This window comes from Crocodylus siamensis, chromosome 1, assembly GCF_052110815.1.
Source record: "Crocodylus siamensis isolate JL-2025a chromosome 1, ASM5211081v1, whole genome shotgun sequence".
Lineage (NCBI taxonomy): Eukaryota > Metazoa > Chordata > Crocodylia > Crocodylidae > Crocodylus > Crocodylus siamensis.
Genome location: NC_143395.1, coordinates 289,592,384 through 289,612,664, shown reverse-complemented (window position 1 = coordinate 289,612,664; position 20,281 = coordinate 289,592,384). Strand labels below are relative to the sequence as shown.

The following is a 20,281-nucleotide window of genomic DNA, read 5'->3' as shown; positions in this document are numbered from 1 at the left end:
GAAAATAAAGTAACCTATAATTTTAGTGACCCTATTTTAAAATTAGCTGCATCTTCATTGTAGCTTGGTGCCTCAAAATGCTTGCTACATATTCTAGACTTAAAGACTTTTCTTTTCTTTCTGGCAACTGGAAGGCTCTGGAAACTTTTAGTAAAAGTTGGAAGATTCATGTGATCTGAAGAGAAACCAAGGCTCTGGAGAGTGGTGCTGAACAATAAACTATTACCAGTGCACCTTACCAAAAGGCATACAATGGATTTTCAGAGGATCACATAAAATACGTTAGTCACAATCCATAAAAGAAGCACCCTTGTAACATAAGTTTTCATTTCTGAGTGGGGTTGAGCATGCTTACTCTCATGGATTTGAGTGGAAGGGAGGGCATCGAGCATCTGCACGATATGCTCAGCATAACAAAGGATAAAGCTAAGCTGTATGAGCAGAGAGATCCAGGCCTGACTCTCTTATCCTACAGTTTTTTTTAAATACACCAACATATACAGTGGTAGCATTTATAGTGTCACTATCTGTTGTAAGGGACAACAGATATATTCAGTCTCTGAAGTGGTCAACTTGCACCAAAACTCCCTCAATTTCCTCTACTTTCTTTCTTTTGGTTTTTATAATTACATTTCAGAATGTGTTACCCAGGATATGCAAAATATAACTGAGAACTCACAGGTGTGCATACTTAACAAACTTAGGGAAAGAATGAGCAAGGTAACAGAGAAGAAAACCATCATCTAAAAGCAGTCAAGAAACCCTTCTCCAACCCCTTGTGAGATAGGTGAAAGGAGGAGAGAATGGAGCTCAAAATTCAACAGGTACAGATATAACTCAATAGCTTGAGTGTTTTTGGACCAGATGTCAGAAAAGATGTGGGATTTATATAAGTGTTGGAAAACAGAAAAAAAAGCTCAAATGGGGGATTTTTATTTAACAGGCCAAAATGGCAAAATTTTGATGGACAGTAATAGCAATAAAATAACATGTTTTGATCTTCTTATTCAAAATGATATTTGATTCGAAGATTGTTTGGTTTGTGGCCTTTTTATCATACATGTTTTGCTTGACCTTAAGCTGTTTATGGAAGAACAAAATTATGTTCAATGCGCATAAAGCTACAACATTTCCAAGGTCTCTGAAGTTACCACATCTCAGAAGTCTTAGAAGTGCCATTTATGATTCAGCTTTAGAACAAGAACAAAGCAGAGGGACTCAGGTGCTCTGTGACCAGCGTTTCTAACTGCTAGCACAAGAGGCAGGTGAAAAATGATTGTTGTTGCCTTGACTTGTGCTGCTAGTTTTAAATTTCTAAATATTCTCTGTAACTCTATAACAAAGTAAGTGGACCCCTGCATTATTTGTGATTGAAAATCAATTAGTGGTAAAAGAAGTAGCAAGGTGCAAAGAGAAGATAGGATGGACATTTAAACATGAGCAATTCAATCAAGGCCCATACCCAAGAGAATCTTTTGGCAGTAGGACACAATAACTTATCAAAGGTTAAGAAAGTTTCTACAAGATATTTAAAAGAAGTTTTTCTTGGCTGATATTGAAAATTTGGTCCCTTATTCTCTACAGAAGCTGGAGGGAAAGACATATAGTATGGCTGCTGCAGCTTCTAAAGCTGCAGTAGCTCCCCTGGCTCTTCAGCTCCTAACCAGAGCCCCTCATGTCTGTTAATGACAGCATTCAGCATGGGGAGGGGGCGATTTAATTAAAGTAGCTTTCAGAAGCCACTTTAATTAAAATGCTTGCAGTGTTGCATGTATTCAGTATCCGGTGCTTCAAAATGGTAGTAGGGGCCTCTTTAACTAAAGTTCATCTGATGAGCTTTAGTTAAAGCGCCCCCATCACCATTTTGAAATGTGCAGAATTAATTGAGTCTGCTAGGAAGGGATTCTAATTAGAATGCATTAGAGCAGGCGTTGGGAATGTGTATATGTGCTCTACTAGTTTGTCTCTTAAACTAAGTAACTTAAACCTAAGTTAGGTCCCATGAGTGCTTGTTTGTGCCCAAGGGGACCCCATGAAAGACGTGTCCTAATCCTAACATGGGTTTTTTAATCCCATCCCTCTGAACCTCAGAGTAAAAATGAACCTACCTGAAGGGAGGTTTGAAAGAGGATGAAGCTAGACTGTTTTCAATGACAGTAGATGACAGAACAAGGTACAATGGTCTCAAGTTGCAGCAAGGGATTTTAGGTTAGATATTAGGAAGAATTTTCTCACTAGGAGGTTAGTAAAGCACTGGAACAGATTACCCAGAGAGGTGGTGGAATCTCCATCCTAGGAGGTTTCCAAGACCCAGCTAGAAAAAGCTTTGGCTGGGATGATCTAGTTGGGGCTGGTTCTGATTTGAGCAGGAGGTTGGACTAGATGACCTACAGAGGTCCCATCCAACCCTAACTTGCTATAATTCTGTTACATTGTGTTTGTGGACTCACTACCTACAGGATTACGTGTTTCTTTATAAGGAAAAACAATTGACTGTAAACCTAGTCCAAAGTGAGGAAGGAGTAGAATTTCTGTAGAATTGTTAGTGAGCGAGCAAGTGAGTGAGTGAGTGAGTGTGTGTGTGTGTAAGACTGGAATAATTCATCTAAAAAAAACATCAAAGTATTTTTATTTGGAGATGTTGCTGCAAGGCCTCACAGGAGTTTCAGTTCATGGACCTCAAACTTCCACTCTTGTCCACAGTCCAGGTGCTCTGGCAAACACACCACAGGATCTATGTACATGTTACACTTAGATAAACCTAATTAGGGTTAGATTAACCTAAATGCTGGTCTGTACAGATTATCAGAGAGGTTAGATCAGGTAAACTGATCCTAAACCTGCTAGACCCACCCCAATCCTGCTCATCCCTCCCCCAACCCTGATTTACTTTGATTGTGTTCCCAGTTTGGCTCCATGCACCAGTGAATATTTGCAAAAGTGGGGATTTGTGTATGATCATGTGGCTTAAAGTAAGCTGTGTGATTGTAAATCGCATCTTAGAAATGCCTGCGCATACTCACAGTCTTCACTCTCTTGAAGACTTAAGGTAGCCAGAATGTATTGTGGGAGATATACTCTAGCCAGGGGACCCTCCATGCAGAAGGGAATGAGAACATGGGAGATAGAAGCTACAACCCCTTAGTCACCCTGGTACTAATTCCCCAAATCAACTTCTTAAGGCTTTTCATTTTTCAGTGGAAAATGATGTTAACAGAAAACAAACAATTTTTGCAACAAATTCTGTTTGATTAAACATCCAATTTTCTGTTAAAAATAAAAGTTTTGATGAAGGTTTTCAACCATCTCTATTTGACAAGCAATTAAAAATACAAAAATATTCTAAACTAACCTTACAGCTGCATCATTAAGCACCATTTCTCTAAGGATGATGGCCTGTTCCCTCATTTAACTTTAAAGCTTCACAGGGAAATGTTTCAGATGCAATAGAAAATGAATCTTCTCTTACCCCTCGTTCACCACCAAACCTTTGTTGCATATATATGTGTGTGTGTGCATATATGTATACAGCTCTCCCCATTTCACATGTGTCACAATGTGTTCTTTTCTGCAGGCAAAAAGTGGGATAATAATTTCTCCCATTATTTTCTTATAGCTGCTTTCAATAATTCCTTGCAACAGACCCAACCTTCCATTTTCCCTCATGTTATTTATTTTAAAAGAAATTTTTCAGCTGTTACTCACAAATTACTTACTGGTAATTCTAAATCTGGAAAGAAAGGAGATCTATATCCCACTTGTTCATGAGAAACAACTGCTCCACTTTTCCTTTTTCGTGGGCCCAGCACTTATTATCTATGTATGTACAGGGGAACCATGTGTTCCAGGCGAACTGGGATGGTCCTGGCTTCTAGAGTCCAATCCCATCCAACTGGTGAATAATCTTAGAGCATCTGGTAGGGATTTGGAGTGGCATGGAGTGCCAAGCAAGTGGGCAGACTGGAATAGGTGCCACCCTGCTCCAGTCTGCCCACCTTGCTCCCACCCAGCAGCAGCAATGCCTGTCTGCCTGCCTACTGGGTGCACCATGCTACTCTGCTTCCCTGCCAGGCTCTCCTCTGGGACTTTTGACCAACCAGCTGGGACCAGACTACAGAAGCTGGGACTATCCCAGTTTGCCTAGGATGTATGGTCACCCTATGTATGTATGTATGTATGTATGTATGTATGTATGCATGCATGCATTTTACATGTTTTTTTAGCAACAGGAGTTGAAATACTCTTTGAGTCCCTCAGTTGCTGCTTTTAGTTCTTTTTAAATATGCTGAGTGTCCTCTGACATGCATAATGTTTTAAGGGGCAGAAGTGGAAATACAGTTAGAGCAAGAGGGATTCTTCTTAAGACCTGCTGCTAAGAACTAACAGAATGTTGCTTGCCTCTTAAAAACTGCTGGAAAAGATTAGGCCAGTTGGTCACTCCTAGGAGAAAAGAGGGACTTAACTACACTAAATATTCTACACAGCATCCCAGATGACAGAAAAAAGAGTGTAAAGTCAATGGGAGGTAGAAGATTTTGGGGGAGGTGCTAAATAACCCATTTGAATAAGTGCCCAGAACCTGAACTCTGAAGCTCTTTGAGGTTCACTGAACTTGTATGGCCTCTTCCACTCAAAAGCAGAAGTTTAACTGTCCTTCATTGCTCCAGAGTGACAATCTATTTCTGCTCCACATTCCTTTCCAAGTCCCTTTTCCCCTCTACTTACTGTCAAGCTATTTTATTATATTGACTTTCAAATTACTGATGACCTTTATTGCCATTTCAAAAAAAAAAAAAAACAACTCAGAAAAAAATCTTGCCTTCAAGAGGCATCCACTCTCTCTTTCTTTGTAAAGAGTTGTTTGTCCACAGAGCAAATTGTGGAGTAAGGTTAGCAGCAATAGCACAACACATCTCACCAAAGGCATTGTATTTCTTCCTATCATGTTAGAACTTCCTATTAAGCTTGGTAACTCTTCCTAGGTGCTAAGAATTTAATATTGTGATGGATGAGAGAGACACATTAGTAGGTCGTAGGTTTGCAAAGTCTGGCATTGTATCAATGACCTCCAGGCTGATGATAGTTTCATAGTTGGTAGGGTCGGAAGGGACCTGAGCAGATCATCGAGTCCAACCCCCTGCCATGGCAGCAAAGAGTACTAGGGTCAAATGACCCCAGCAAGGTGTACACATCTAGCCTCCTCTTAAAGATCCCCAGGGTAGGAGCCAGCACCACTTCTCTTGGAAGCTGGTTCCAGAACACACCACTATTAGGATATGCTAGGATAAGAATATGGTAATAAATTTGATTATTGCATTTCATTTAGTGTTGAAATCTTTGCTCATGTTCCCCCAATGGAGACATCCATAAATTGGATTCAGCAGCAACCTTTATGAGGGCTAAGCCATATGCTGCAGTTCTAACAGGGTGGATGAACTGAAATTGCATTTAGCAGATAGGTGCTGACTATATCTTTGGGATGAATGAGTGAAGTAGTGTGCTAATGTAACAGGCCACTTAGATTTTAGCTTAATTTGCTCTATTTATGATTTATCCCTTTACAAGAATGCTAATTTTCCAGGCCAGTTAAGTCAATTTTTAAATTAAAGGCAATTGCTGCCATGTTGCAATAGGGGGCACAGCAGTAGATACTTTTGTATTTGCATAAAAAGTATTCTGTAAAAAAGTCTGAATTGTGCTTGCCTAATCTATAAAAATATGTTGACTATTTGAAACATTCCAATTTTATATCTGAAAAAATAATCATACAATTATTATATAAAGATTTGGAAGTGGATTGTGTGAAGGGCAACTTTAACTGAATAAAGCACCAATGTAGTGTCCCTCCTTTGAAAGAGGCAACGAGAAGGACCTGAGGAAGTACAGCCCAGTTAGCCATACCTCAATACCTGGGAAGTTACTGGAGCATATCCTAAGGAAGTCCATTTGCAAGCATCTAGAGGAGGAAAGGCTGATCACAATGGATTTATCAAGGACAAAGCATGTCAATCAATTTGATCTTTGACAAAGTACCTACTAGGGTGAGTGAAGGGAATGCTGTAGATACAGTGTATCTGGACTTCAGCAAGGCTGCTTTTGACAAGGTCCCACATGACCTCATAAGCAAATTTGAGAAATGTGGGCTAGGCAAAACTACAATTAGGTGGATAGATAACTGGCTCACCAGCCACAAGCAAAGAGTAATTATAAATAAATCCATGCCAGGAGGTTTTGAGTGGAGTCCACAGGGGTCTGTCTTGGGTCTAGTGCTGTTCAACATGTTTGTTAATGTTCCAAATGCTGGCACAAAAAGCTCCTTGAGCAAGTTTGCAGACCACAAGAAATTAGGAAGGATTGTGAATATGTTGGAAGATGGGAGCACAATTCAGAAGGAGTTTGACAGATTTGGAAAGCTAAGCTGGAACTAACAGGATGAAATTCAGTGCTGACAAATGTGAGGTGCTAGACCTTGGGAAGAATAATCAAAAATATAAATACAAAGTGGGTGATATCTGGTTGGATGGCAGCACTATAGAGAAGGATCTGGGCGTCTTGGAAAATCACAGTGTCATCATAAATGTGCAGTGTGCTGCAACTGCACAAAAGGAGAATACAGGTTTTGGATGCATCAGTAAGAGCATTAGGTAGTCATGGGAGGTGATAGTGCTTCTTTACTTGACACTGGTTAGGTCTCATCTAGAGTACTTTGTACTGTTTGGGCTCCACATTTTTAAAAGGATGTGGAGAAGTTAGGGTTCAGGGCAGGCGACAAAAATGATACACGGCTTGAAAGGCAAGTCATATGAAAAATGTTGAAGGAACTAGGCATCTTTGGTTTGCAGAAAGGGCACTTAAGAGAGAACATGTTTGCAATCTTCAATACTTGAAGGGCTGTCATAGAGAAGAGGGAAAACACCTTTTCTTTTGCTGCAGTGAGTAGGGCATGGATGAATGGCTGGAAGCTGCAGAAAAGTAAGTTTAGATTGGGTATCAGGAAAAACTTTTTCACTGTTAGAACAGGGAGGCAGTGGAATAGAGTGCCTAGGGAAGTTGTGGAATCTCCATCACTGGAGGTGTCCAAAAGGAGATTGGACAGGTGTTGGTCAGGGATGATCTAGACATAGCTATGCCTACGTTTTGCTAGGTGTACACCTCATGTTTCTGGGTTTTGCTGGCTGCTGCATGGGTCTGGGAGGGGATTTTTTCCCTCTTGTTGCTATGTGCCTCGGGGATTTTCTTAAATCTCCCTCAGAGGCATTGGGTGTTGGCTGCAGCCAAGGCTGGGGATTATGACTGGGATGTGCCAGTGCTTCTGCTGGGACTTAAAACCACACTTTCCCAGCTAGAGGGCCTTGCCTCTCTGCTCAGGACCAGACCAATTGCCGTGTTCGGGGTCAGGACAGAATTTTATCCCATGATCAAACTGAAATGGACTGTGGGTTTTTTTAAGCCTTCCTCTGTAGTGGGAGACATGGCCCTCAACCTGGATATTCTTGAGCATATTTTTAATAACCGTAATACTATAACACTACAGTCCCTCTGCTTTACCTGTGCTAGACTAAGGTATTATGTCTTGTGTTGCATCTGTTGACTTTGTAATTTTCTAAGGCGAGCAACAGACATTCAAAAAGCCTCAGCCTGAATTGGTTCAGTCTTTGCAGGATAGGCTAGGCTGAAGCAGTTTGTAACAGCACTGACATCCCCTCTGGATTGAAACAGTGCAGGCACATGCCTGCAGTGGCTCAGGCTAGAAGCTGGGGGGTGTTAGAGCAGTCTTCCACAGTGCTGAGCTGAGGGGGGCATGGCCCGGCAGGACACTGATTAGGGACGGGTTCCCCCACAACCACTTCCCCTGCTGCTCCTGACCACTAACGGAGCCAGTAGAGAGTTGCACAGCATTTGGTTACAGAGCAGGAAGTTACACAGAGAGTAACAGGGCATTTAGCACCCCATCAAGAAAACAGAAGCCCCTCTCACTAGTTCAAACAACTTTTTCTGGAGGAAGGAACAGAGGGACATTACCAACTGAGTTGTTCATTAGCTCCTAAAAGCCCTAGGTATACACTGTCCTGCTGCCTTACACAGACACCTCTCAGCATTGGCTAGTATACTGCACGCTGGCTACAGTCTGGTCTGTGCTGTGGGAGAGGAGAGTGGGGAATCCCTGCTTAAGCAGGGAGTGGGGCACAGGGAAGCCAGGCAGAGGGGTGGGAGAAGGCAGACTTATGGAGCAGAGAGCCCCACCCAGGGCTGCAAAGCATCTGCGATGCTGGGGGACTCTGGTTTAAGTTAAACCAGGAAGGGACCTGGGACAGACATCGCATAAACCGGTTTGACGCAAATCAGTTAAGTCTGATATTACATTCAACCACGTTTATCTCAAACCGGTTTCAGCCATTTTCAAACTGGTTTATGTGCACTAAACATCCATTCTGTTACAAGTTTAAACCAGTGTCTGATCACTTAAGCCAATTTGTGTATAATGTCTGTCCCTAGTTTAAGAATTTAAATATTGGATTTGTATGGGATGGTTTGGATAGCAATGGTCCTGCCTCAGGCAGGGGGTTGGACTATATGAACTCTCAAGGTCCCTTCCAGCTCTTCTTCTCTATAAACACTGTGTTGTCTTTAGTATTTGGTCTTATTAAGGGAATACATTTCATCTTATCAACAGTTATCAAAACATACCCCAAAAAATCATCATCCTGGCCCACCTGCTTAAATGGAACAAACAAACTTCCCAAATAATGTAGAAGTTATAATATCTTGTATCTACTTGACAGACAAAAATCTCCTATCATTACCATTTCTGCATTTTTCTCATTTATTTTTTCTATCTCTGTCTTCATATTTCACCTCTGCAGGCATCTGTGTCTACTAAGATAAACACAAGATGAAAAAAAATCAGAGAATAGTTTCTTTAAAATCCTACTTACTCTCACTTAAGACATTTATATTCTAAATTAAGAAATGTTAGGTGATATGAAGTGTGTTTTTATTAAATGTGTGGGTATTTTAAATTGAGGGCAATATGGAACTGAATCTGCTATGATCTTCCCATAGAAAGAATTAAGAAGGTTTCAAACTCAGTTACTGGAACAGAACCATAAGTTTTTCCATTATTAAACACTTTTAAAGTTGGTTGGGAATATTCCAAACCATTATTGAGAAATGCCAATTTATGAAAACCGAAACTGTTCACATGATATGACTTGTTTTGAAAGCTTCCTAATGTGACATATTTTACAATGCAAGAGTTGAAAATTTCAAAATATCTAGTTTCAATTGGATACTTTTTAAAACATCAAAACATTTCCTGTAAAATGTTTAGCTTTGTAGTTTGAGTTATTGATTTATTGGATTACAAAGAGGGTTATTTTCAAATGATTAGATGTCAAAATAAAAGTGTTGTGAAAGTACTGACATGAAACACTTTGACTGACCATTCCAAATTTGGGGGAACTGTCAGGTTGTTAATTTTTTTGATATTTTAATTTTTTCATTCTGATTAGTGACAAATATTTTCAAAATCTCATAAATATTCATGAATAGGAAGACCAATTTCCTGCCAAGCTAGTGTTGCTGCTTAGTTTCCTGACATGCAGAGGACAAATTCAGGAGGATTTTACGACATATGTTACTCATCCAAGACTGGGAGGCTTCCAAATACTTTTGCTAAGGCCAAGGCCAAGAAAGAAGTCTTCAAGCCCCATTTTCTCTATGGTGGGCCTAATCCTCTGCTATTCAAAGCATAAACTGGCTGCCAATACAGAGGGAAATCAGCTCTCTGATTCTCTTCCCAGGCACAGGCTTCATCACAATCCTGGGTTGTCTACTTGAATAAAAAAGGCCTGCTCACTTTCTGGAGACTTCTGGAATAAATTTCACTTGCCTGCTATTCTTTGCCCCTGACCTGCTACATACACTGTGGATGACAGGGGGGCTGACCAAGGAGTTGTTTACAGATTCTATTAGGCTGGAAGCTTAAGAAACCATCAGTGCCTTTTGCATTACTAGAGCAGAGGAAGGGGAGTTGTGGAAGATAAGTGAGCAACTATCTCCAAAGCTAGGGACAGACATTACACGTAAACCAGTTTAAGTGATCAGAACCTGGTCACAGAACATAAGTTCTGTGTACATATACCAGTTTCAAAATGGCTGAAACTGGTTTAAGATAAACCTGGTTGAATGCATATCATAGAATCATAGAAGTAGGGTTGGAAGGGACCTTGTAGATCTTCAAGTCTGACCCCCCGCCTGGGCAGGAGAAAAGACTGGACTCAAATGAGTCCAGCCAGGTAGGCATCAAGCCTCTTCTTAAAGATCCCCAGCGTAGGAGCCAGCACCACTTCCCTAGGAAGTTGGTTCCAGCTCCTAGCCGCCCTGACCGTGAAGGAGTTCTTACGGATGCCTAATCTAAATCTACTCTCTAATAACTTGTGTCCATTGTTCCTTGTCATGCCAGGGGGCGCTAGGGAAAACAGTGTTTCCCCCAAACCCTTCTGGTCCCCCCTAGTGAGTTTATAGACAGTCACCAGGTCCCCCCTTAGCCTTCTCTTGTGAAGGCTGAACAGGTTTAGGTCCTGCAATCTTTCATTGTAGGGTCTGCCCTGTTGTCCCCGGATCATGCGGGTGGCCCTCCTCTGGACCCTTTCAATGTTGTCCACATCCCTCCTGAAATGGGACGCACTGAACTGGATGCAGTACTCCAGCTGTGGCCTGACCAGCATCACATAGAGGGGGAGGATCACCTCCCTGGCTCTGCTTGAGATGCACCTGTGGATGCACGACAAGGTCCAGTTAGCCCTGCCAACCGTGACCTCGCATTGTTGGCCCATGTTCATCGTGGCACCCTTTCCTCCTCCGTGCTCTCAAGAAGGGAGCTTCCCATTCTATAAGTGTGCTGCTGGTTTCTACTGCCTAAGTGCAGCACCCTGCACTTGTCAGTATTGAAACGCCTTCTGTTTTTGTCAGCCCACTCCTGTAACCTATCCAGGTCTTGTTGTAGCCTTTCCCTCCCTGCTAGCCTGCTCACCTCACCCCAAATTTTGGTATCATCAGCAAATTTAAACAGGTTGCAATTCACCCCATTGTCCAAATCGCTGATGAAGAAATTGAATAGTGCAGGCCCCAGGACCGAGCCCTGGCGGACTCCGCTGCCCACCTCCCCCCAGGTCGAATAGACCTGTCCACCACCACTCTCTGAGTACGACCCTTCAGGCAGTCTGCAATCCATCTGACTGCAGTTTCAGACTTAATGCTTTCCTGACAGATTGCATCCCAGGGTACTCAAGGAGCTGGCAGGCATCATAGCTCAGCCACTAGTAAGGATATTTGAGAAATTGTAGCACTCAGGTGAAGTACCTGAAGATTGGAAGGCTAGTGCGGTGCCTAACTTCAGGAAAGAAAGGAAAGTAGATCCAGGGAACTACAGGCCAATCAGTTTGACCTCAATCCTTGGTAAGATTTTGGAAAAAATTATCAGAGAGACCATTTTTGACAAGCTGGCTGATGGCAACATCCTGAGGGATAGCCAGGACAGGTTTGTTATGGGTAGGTCTTGCCTGACCAATCTCATTTCCTTCTATGACCAGGTGACATATCACCTGAACAAGGGAGAAGAGATTGACATCATATGTCTGGACTTTAAAAAAAGCCTTTGATCTGGTGTCCCATGATCTTCTCATGGAAAAATTGGCCAACTGTGGCCTTGGCTACATCACAGTCTGATGGCTGGGGAATTGGCTCCGAGGCTGGACCCAGAAAGTGCTGGTCGATGGAAGTGAATCATCATGGCACACTGTGACCAGTGGTGTCCCCCAGGGCTCTGTCCTTGGACCTGTACTCTTTAACATCTTTAGTAATGGTGCAGACACTGATGTCAGATGTGGACTGGCCAAATTTGCCAATGACACCAAACTTTGGAGCAGAATGTCCACACCTGAGGATAGGCTGGTGATCCAGGCTGACCTTGATAGGCTTAGAAAGTGGGCAGATAAAAACCTGATGACATTCAATATGGATAAATGCAAGATACTCCACCTCGGGGGGAAGGTGGGGGAAACCTACAGCTCGCTTATAGGCTCGGCAATGCTATGCTCACCAGCACCATGGCTGAAAGGGACTTGGGGGTCGTTATTGACCACAAGATGAACATGAGCCAACAATGTGATGTCATAGCTGGTAAAGCGAACAAAACTCTGGCTTGCATCCATAGATGCTTCTCAAACAAATCCCAGGATGTCATCTTCCTGCTGTACTCAGCCTTGGTGAGGCCACAGCTGGAATACTGCATCCAGTTCTGGGCTCCACAATTCAAGAAGGATGTGGAGAAGCTTGAGAGAGTCCAGAGGAGAGCCACACAAATGATCAGAGAGCAAGAGAACAGGCCTTATGAAGAGAGACTGACAGCCATGGGACTCAGTCCTTCAGTCTGGAAAAGTACAGGCTCAGCAGTGACCTGGTGGCAGCCTATAAGTACATAAGGGGTGTGCATCAGGATCTGGGGGAATGCCTGTTAACTAGAGCACCCCAAGGAATGACAAAGTCCAACGGTTACAAACTCCTCCAAGATGGTTTTAGGCTGGACATAAGGAAAAATGTCTTTATTCCCAAGGCCTGGAATAGACTTCCTCCAGAGGTGGTGCAAGCACCTCCTCTGGACTCTTTTAAGAAATGTTTGGATGCTTATCTTGCTGAGATCCTTTGACCCTAACTGACTTCCTGCCCCTGGGGCAGGGGACTGGAGTCGATGATCTTCCAAGGTCTCTCCCAACTCTAATGCCTATGAAATCTATGAGATTTGAGTCAAACCGGTTTATGCAATTTCTGCCCCAGACCCCTTTTTGGTTTAAGTTAAACCAGCTCCCTAGCATCCCAGATTCTTTGCAGCCTTAGGCTGGACTGGGCTGTGGTCTCTGCTCCAGAGAACAGGCAGATTCCACCCCTCTCCTCCCTAGACAGAGCTCTGGGGGAGACTGCAGGCAGAGCAGGGTCTGCCTGGCTCCCCTCACTGCTCAATGGTCAAGCAGGGATTCTCCCCTCCCTCCCTCAGCATGGACCATAGCCCAACAGACCCTAGGCATATGGTATGCTAACTAATGCTGAGAGGCATCTGTGTGTTACAAATTTCACTGGGACAGGCACACAGGACAAAAGCAGACAGAACAATGTCTGCTTAGGGCTTTTTGGAGCTGATCAACAGCCCAGCTGGTAATGTCCCTCCATCCTTCCTTTAAAAAAGTTGTTTATTTAAAAAAGTTGTTTAAGAAGAGCTTGAACTAATGAGAGAGGCTTTTATTTTGCTGATGGGCTGATAAACATTGTGTTATCACCCTCCTGCTGGTTTTCAGCCATGTCAGTTTGCAGACAGTCTAAAGAAGCGGAGAGAGGGAGATTGGAAAGTTCAGTATCATTAACAGATGCATGCACTGCACACTCCCCTTTGCCTCAGACCGCTAGCCCAGTCTGGCAACACTCCCACCCCTTTGAGCAGAGGAAAAGCCTGAGACAGTGCAGGCCAGAGTAGGAGTTTAATCAGGTCAGTACTGTGGAAAGGAGGGGAAGGCTGTTCATGTGCCCTCCGGCTTCTAGCCTGAGCCACTGCAGGCATGTGCTTGCATTTTTGGAATGAAAAGGGAATGCCTATCCACCTCCAAATTGGTTCAAGCTTTGCAGGTTAGACTAACCTGTAAAGGTTGAATCAATTCAGGCTCAGGCTTTTTGAATGTCTTTCCCTAAGGGAAATCTACAGAGGCCTAGAACCAAAGAAGGAATGGTTATGTGATAGGAAGCGCATAAAGCTATGATTCACTAGATCGATCTGGCATACAGAAAAAATGCATGCTGAAAGGTATAGCCAGCCACAGAGAAAAAAACCCAACAATGATAAATTATACATCACCACACCTGGTCTATGTTCATTTGGCTCACTTTAAGCTATTTGAATGTAGACCAGAACTGGCATGTATAAACATATGTCAGTCATAGGACCTGCATGGGGAAACTGGAGTAAATAACTTGGGATTATTTTACTTTCCCTTTCTTTTTTCCTTTGGCATATGGAATAATATCACTGCCAAGAAAGGAATGTCCCATATCACAGGCCCATGAGAACAACCTGGGATCCAAAGTTTACTCTGACTAGAGGCTATGACAGTATCACGCATAGACTTATCTTCTTCAAACATTTACTAACGCTGGGCAAATCACATTACGCTTCCCTTAACTATTTCTTTTTCTTTAGAGTTTTATTTCACTTGGGTGAATGGAGGAGTAAAGCATACGATGGCTATACTCTATTATTTTGAGAACATAAACAGCCACCATACAATTACTTAAATCACTGTTATGCAAATGCTGGGGGTAACATTTCTTTTAATTAACCTTTCACCTTGAATAAAATAGCATTATTCAAAGTAAGAATGAAGGAGTATGATTTGCTGTATGGCTGTCTTTGTTGGCTCATAGCAGTTGAAAATGGACTGGATCAGAAGAATCACAAAGACGTTCTCTTTAGTATATTCTTCAGCAAAAGCACTGGGAGAACAATAGTTGCTCTTGTAAGTTTCCATTTTCAATAAAACAGATTAAATAGGCTATGCTCTGCCTGCACAGATTAAGCTGTGTCTTAGTTTCATATGCCTGGGGGGGGAGGGAGCGGGAAGTGGGGTGGTATGGTATGAGAGAGTGTGTTTGTAAGGAAGGAGGAGGAGAGCAAGGTGAGGAACCTTCCACAGGAGAGAAATGGGACCAGGGGTGAAAAGGCAAGCGAAAAATAAACAGAGAGTAAAACAACATAGACTAGAGTGTAGAAATGAGAGAAGGAAGAAAAAGCATGCAAAAAGACAAATAAAGGCAAGGAAAAAGATGGAGAGAAAGAGGCTAGAAGGCTAAGATAAAGAAACATACTTAGGTGAAGAGGAATAAAGGTGAAACTGTAAATCATATAAACAGAAATCATATAAACACCTTAAAAACAGAGAGACAATAAGGGCCAGAGGTATATTTAATATGAAGAGGAAGCTACAAATTGATTAAAATGCATCAGGTACAAAAGTGAGGGGCGAATGAATAACAAAGAGAAAATCATGGGACAAATCAGGGCACTGAGAGTTAGAAAACAAGCATGAGTAGGGGAAATACAAGAAAAAGTTGCAACAGAAATTTTATTTAATATCCTTAATGGGCAACAGATCTGATCAAAATTATTTCTTATTTTGGCATGCTGTGCCAAGTGTGGTTAAGATGGTTTGTGACTTTGAACTGAACTGATGAGCTGTGGGCGCAAAGAAAGTGAGATCATTATTATTATCATGACCATCTGTATCCAACAAGGGGCACAAAGTAGGGGTGGCAGGGGGGGGAAATCTGTAATGAAGCAGAGAACTGAACTACTGTCAATGAACCCCCTACTCAGCTCTCTCTGTTGTTTTAAGTAAACTCCTGATAATGTAGGCTCAGACAGTCAGAGACCTCAACAAATTTCACATCACCAACTGCCACCAAGCAATGCAGCTCAAAATTAGGAAACCTTCTGTGTGGAAAAAATGTTTTTGCAGTCCTCTTAATTGTAATAAGAACAAGAGAGCATAGTACAACACTTGAAAACTGTGGCAATTCGGAAGAGCAAATGGAGAGAGAGAGAGAGAAGAGAGGCAGTATTAAGAAACTAACCATTTTGGCTACAGAGACATAAACATCAGGGCTGTACAAAACTTCAGTTCCTGATTAGATCTGGCGGAGATTTGGCCCTATTCGGTGGCTGTATCTCTGAATCCAAACTGAATCAAGAAACTCTTTAATCTCTCCGAATCAAATCAGAACCCTCCAAATTGATTCAGAGAGATTCAGAAAGATTTGACAATCCGGACACAGACAGCTTTAAATGTTTTTTCTACATACCTCAAGGTACCAGGTGGCTCATGAATGCTGAGATGCTGGGGCTGATGGAGCGTCCCGCAGGAGCACAGGGGGGCTCCCCAGAGCACTCAACAGCAGACCTGGAAGTGGACCAGAAGCACTTCCAGTTCACTTCGGAGCATGCAGGCCTCCCCCCTCCCCCCCACCCCCCGAGCCCACCTGATTTGACAATTGGTGCCTCTGGGGTCTGGGGTCCCCCTGCGGCCGATTGCTGAGCCAGGGGAACATAGGGGGGTAAGCAGTGCGTTCGGCAGCAGATGGATGGAGTGTCCCACAGGAGTGCGGGGTGGGGAGGGGGGCACGCGTGTTCAATGGCAAACCCGGAAGTGGACCGAATGTACTTCCGGTCCACTTCCGGGCCCACCATTGAGCATGTGGGGGGCCCTCCCCCACGCTTCTGTGGGACACTCCAGTCACCCCAGCATCGCAGCATTCACAAGCTGCACCTGGTACCTTGAAGTATGTAGAAAAAACATTTAAAAGCTGTGTCTACGGCTGAATCGCTGATTCTCCCAATCAGCATAGAATCAGGGACAGTTATCCAAATCAACAAACTGAATCACTGTCCCTAATTCGGGCCGAATCCAAATCAAATATGGCCTGTTTCACAGCCCCCTAATAAAGGTGCATAAGCTTTCAACAACAACAAAAAAAATTTCTACAGATTTGTGTACTACAGGGACCTGGTTTTTCCTTGAGTAAGTCCAAGGCAATGGTTTTAATTATTGTGCAACTGAACTTCTGTGATGTGGAGTTGTGATGAAACATTTCTAAGGAGCTATAAACATTTGAGCAAAGAGAAGATAGAAAAAAGTTTAGGAAAGATTGAATCTTTTCCTTGTGGGTCCTTTTCCAAATACAGTGCAATTTAAATATAATCTAAATTGTTACAGGAGAGAATTTTGAAAGCAGGGTTTGGTTGGGTTTTTTCGTTTTTTGTTTTAAATAAGAGGCAAAGCAAGGAAAAAGAAATGGAAGCATTTAGGGAGGAAGTATGATTTTATTTACTGCAAGGCTTACTTCAAGGGTTTCTTTTCTTTCCTTTCCTATAAATATATCTTATTTAATTAGTCTATAATGTACAAATTCACCCTACCTTATTTAGTATGTGTGTGTATATAATTTTTTTACATCCATTTACATCCATTAAAGTTACATACTGCTCTATATCACATGACATCTGCAGCATCTTGTGGTGTCAGTTTGTGTAAATGGTACCACAAAGCAGTTCTGTAGAGTAGCCTCCACTCATTCTGTGACCAGGTACCGAGGGCTTGTCTATACAGCTCTGTGCCATCCCCAAATCCCAGGAACATGTTGTGGCTGCCTTAGAGTGGCCCTGAGCATGCAGGAAAAACACACGAGACTAAAAGTGCCTTTGGTGCATTGCCTCATATTCAAGAGTTTGCATGTAGAGCAGGACAGGGTGTGTTTCAGGTAGTGCCCCAGGCTGCAGCAGGGATCCAGACTAGACAGGTCCTCTCTTAAACAGGAATCTCCCTCACTTCAGGAGAACCACTTGGGTGAGAAAACTATTCAGCAATGTAGGGGGACTGTAATCTAGCACTTAGAAACTAAGCAGTGATTCTCTCTCCTTGAAAGAGGCCTGTCTCTTCAGGCACAAAGCTCTTGTCTTCAAACTGCAGTGCCCCTCTTGAAATCATTGACAGACATTTCTCCATGGAAGTTCAGATCTCTCTAGTCAGGCAAAACAGAGATGAAAGTACAAATGATCAACTTCATTCTGCCCCCATTTTCACCTCTGCAACTCCAATGAAATTGGAAGGAAAAGAAGCAGACTTTGGCCCAAATGCTGAATACTAAAAGCACATCAACATGTTTGCTGAAAGAGAGAGCTGAGACACAATGAGCTACACCTCCTCAAATTTAAACCTTTATGTTTCCTTGAGAAAAGTTAATAATAACCATTGCTCAGTGATAAAGTTGATCTTAAACTAGAGCCATGCTATGAGTTCTCTCAATGATAAAGGAAGCATTTCTTACGTACAGACATAGCAGAGCTGCATTTATTTTTACATTCTGCATCCTATTACAAAAATATACTAATTCTATTACCTTTTGTCCCATTGTGCAGTGCTATGTATATCACAGACAATTAATATGTACATCAGATGCTAAGGAGGAGCAATTTCCTTTGGTTGTTTTACAAGTGAGGGATTAAGCCACAATTATGCAACATATTTAGAAAAAAAAAAGGATAATACTGAATGTAATCATACATCAAATAGGAAGCCTTGGCAAGGCTGATATGTTCACAAGTGAAATGTTTGCAGTGAAGCCTAAAACCATTCTGATTTTCAGGTTTTGAGCCAACACAAAATCTTAGGCTACATGATTGCTGTGAATCTTGCTAAGCAACACAGGCAGAGAGATTCATAGAGGTTAGGAACTGGAAGGGACCTCTTAAGATCATCAGGTCCAGCTCCCCTGCACTTAGGCAGGAAAGACTGCTGAGGTCAAATAACCCCAGCAAAGTGCCTGTCCAGTCATTTTTGGAAGATCTCCAGGGTAGGTGGTTGTACCACCTCTGGGGGGAATCTGTTCCCTGGACACTCAATGATTCTGCATGGGAAAATACAAGCAACTCATAGTTTCTGTATGAAACCAGTTGAAACCCTGTGACTTCAATTACAAGAATAAACGTTTTAATTTGCCTGTCATTCACACGTGAAATATTTTGAGTGAAACTCAAAGCTCTCACTCATTCCTAAACCAATTATACAACTTTTAGGCAATTACTTATGGCACCAGTATTAGGGGCTGGGACACGTAGCAAAAAAAGATTTGCCTTTTCTTGAATGAAAAAGAAAACAGACTTCAAATTACATGGGTAAGTGGCCATGTAGCTATTATTAAAAGAAAACGCATTCATATAATTTTGAAATTTCTATTTCTTCAGTGCTTCAGAAAGATTCAAAAGAGTGACACAACCAGGGGCAAGGGAGGGGCAAAGGGGTGCAACTAGAAGGTGGGGTGAACCATTACATAGGCTGATCAATGTGGTTATAACAGGAAAGGATGAAACAAGAGTAAAAGTGCTGTACAGTTGGCAATCAGGACCAGCTGGGTAGTTGCAGCGTCAAATGGCACAAAAGCAAGTAGCCAGTAAGCTGAAAGGAGTAGTAGGGAAGTTGCAGGTTAGTAGTAGAGGGAAGCAGACAGAAGGGCTGCATACAAGGACTGCCATCTGAAACAACACAATGGCTGCCAGTTGGCCGGGTTGTTAGGGAGAAGCTTGTACAATGTGCTTCTGGCTGCTTAGAGAGGATCCGTGTGCCAGCCAATGGAGCTGCCAGGGAAGCAAAGGAAGACAATGTGTGGGCTGGAGAGAAGTTAAATGTGAGCCAGGTAGGTACAGCTAGCCAGCTTTGTCAAGTCAACATTTCTCCAGTAGTGCTAAAACCCTTTAGGTAAGCAATGATTCCAACATGCCCCAGAAGCAGTGCATTTCACCAGGAAGCAGTTGCACTGAGGATCTCCACAGCGACAAGCATCTGCCTATGAATGCCTGACTGCAGGATTGGGACCAGAAATTATGTGAATGCATTAGGCAATAATTATTTGAGTCCAGAATTTATTAGCATTTATTCAAGCCATTTTGCAACGTTTCAGTTGTAAAGAATCGTGCACACTGATCACAGTCAGTCTGGTGTTTTCATACATCAGTCACCACGGTATAAGAACCAAAAGGGAACCAAAGGCTTTCAATTAATAAATGTGGTTATATGGTATATTTCTATCTTACTGATGAATAAAAAGGTTCCACAGGCTAGAAGACTGGTATATAAAAAAAACACAATGTACATTCAGCAATAATTTGGATCAACTTTAATCCATGCAGCTTTATGGCAGATCAGCAAAAAGCATAAAAGAAGTCATACCTGCTTTGTAGATCATTAAGGTGCAGTTCGCCTACATAATGAACAGCTGACGAAACAGAGATGATTCTAGCATTGTGACTGTGTGTTCCTGATAGCTTCAACATATCCAAGAGGAGGTTAGTCAGTAGGAAGTGTCCCAAGTAGTTCACACCGAAGTGCTCCTCAAACCCATCCTCTGTTTTCCTTTCAGGGACCAGCATCACCCCAGCTGAAAGAGAGAGGCAGAACTTGGCTAGATAGTCCACAGTCAGGATAAAATCCTCAACAGTTTGGTTAGGGGATGAGAAGGAAGCTGGAATAAATCTGTCCCATAAATACTATCAAGACTGATTTTATATACATCTATGTATAAGTGCATTTTTTATACATATCCAAGAATATGTATAAACATACGTGAGACTCACTTATATTTAAAAATATTAGATAGAGATAGTCCTAAGCAGCATGTATGTTGATTA

At 42.4% G+C, this 20,281-nt stretch overlaps 1 protein-coding gene across 1 annotated transcript in view; it reads right to left on the bottom strand.

The window, feature by feature from the left end:
- The window catches only part of DHRSX (dehydrogenase/reductase X-linked), a 254,487-nt gene that overhangs the window by 59,172 nt on the left and 175,034 nt on the right, over window positions 1-20,281 (bottom strand). The window contains exon 5 of the mRNA XM_090064262.1: window positions 19,824-20,031. Coding sequence (XP_089920388.1) covers window positions 19,824-20,031 — 208 coding nt within the window. The remainder of the gene's footprint in view (window positions 1-19,823; window positions 20,032-20,281) is intronic.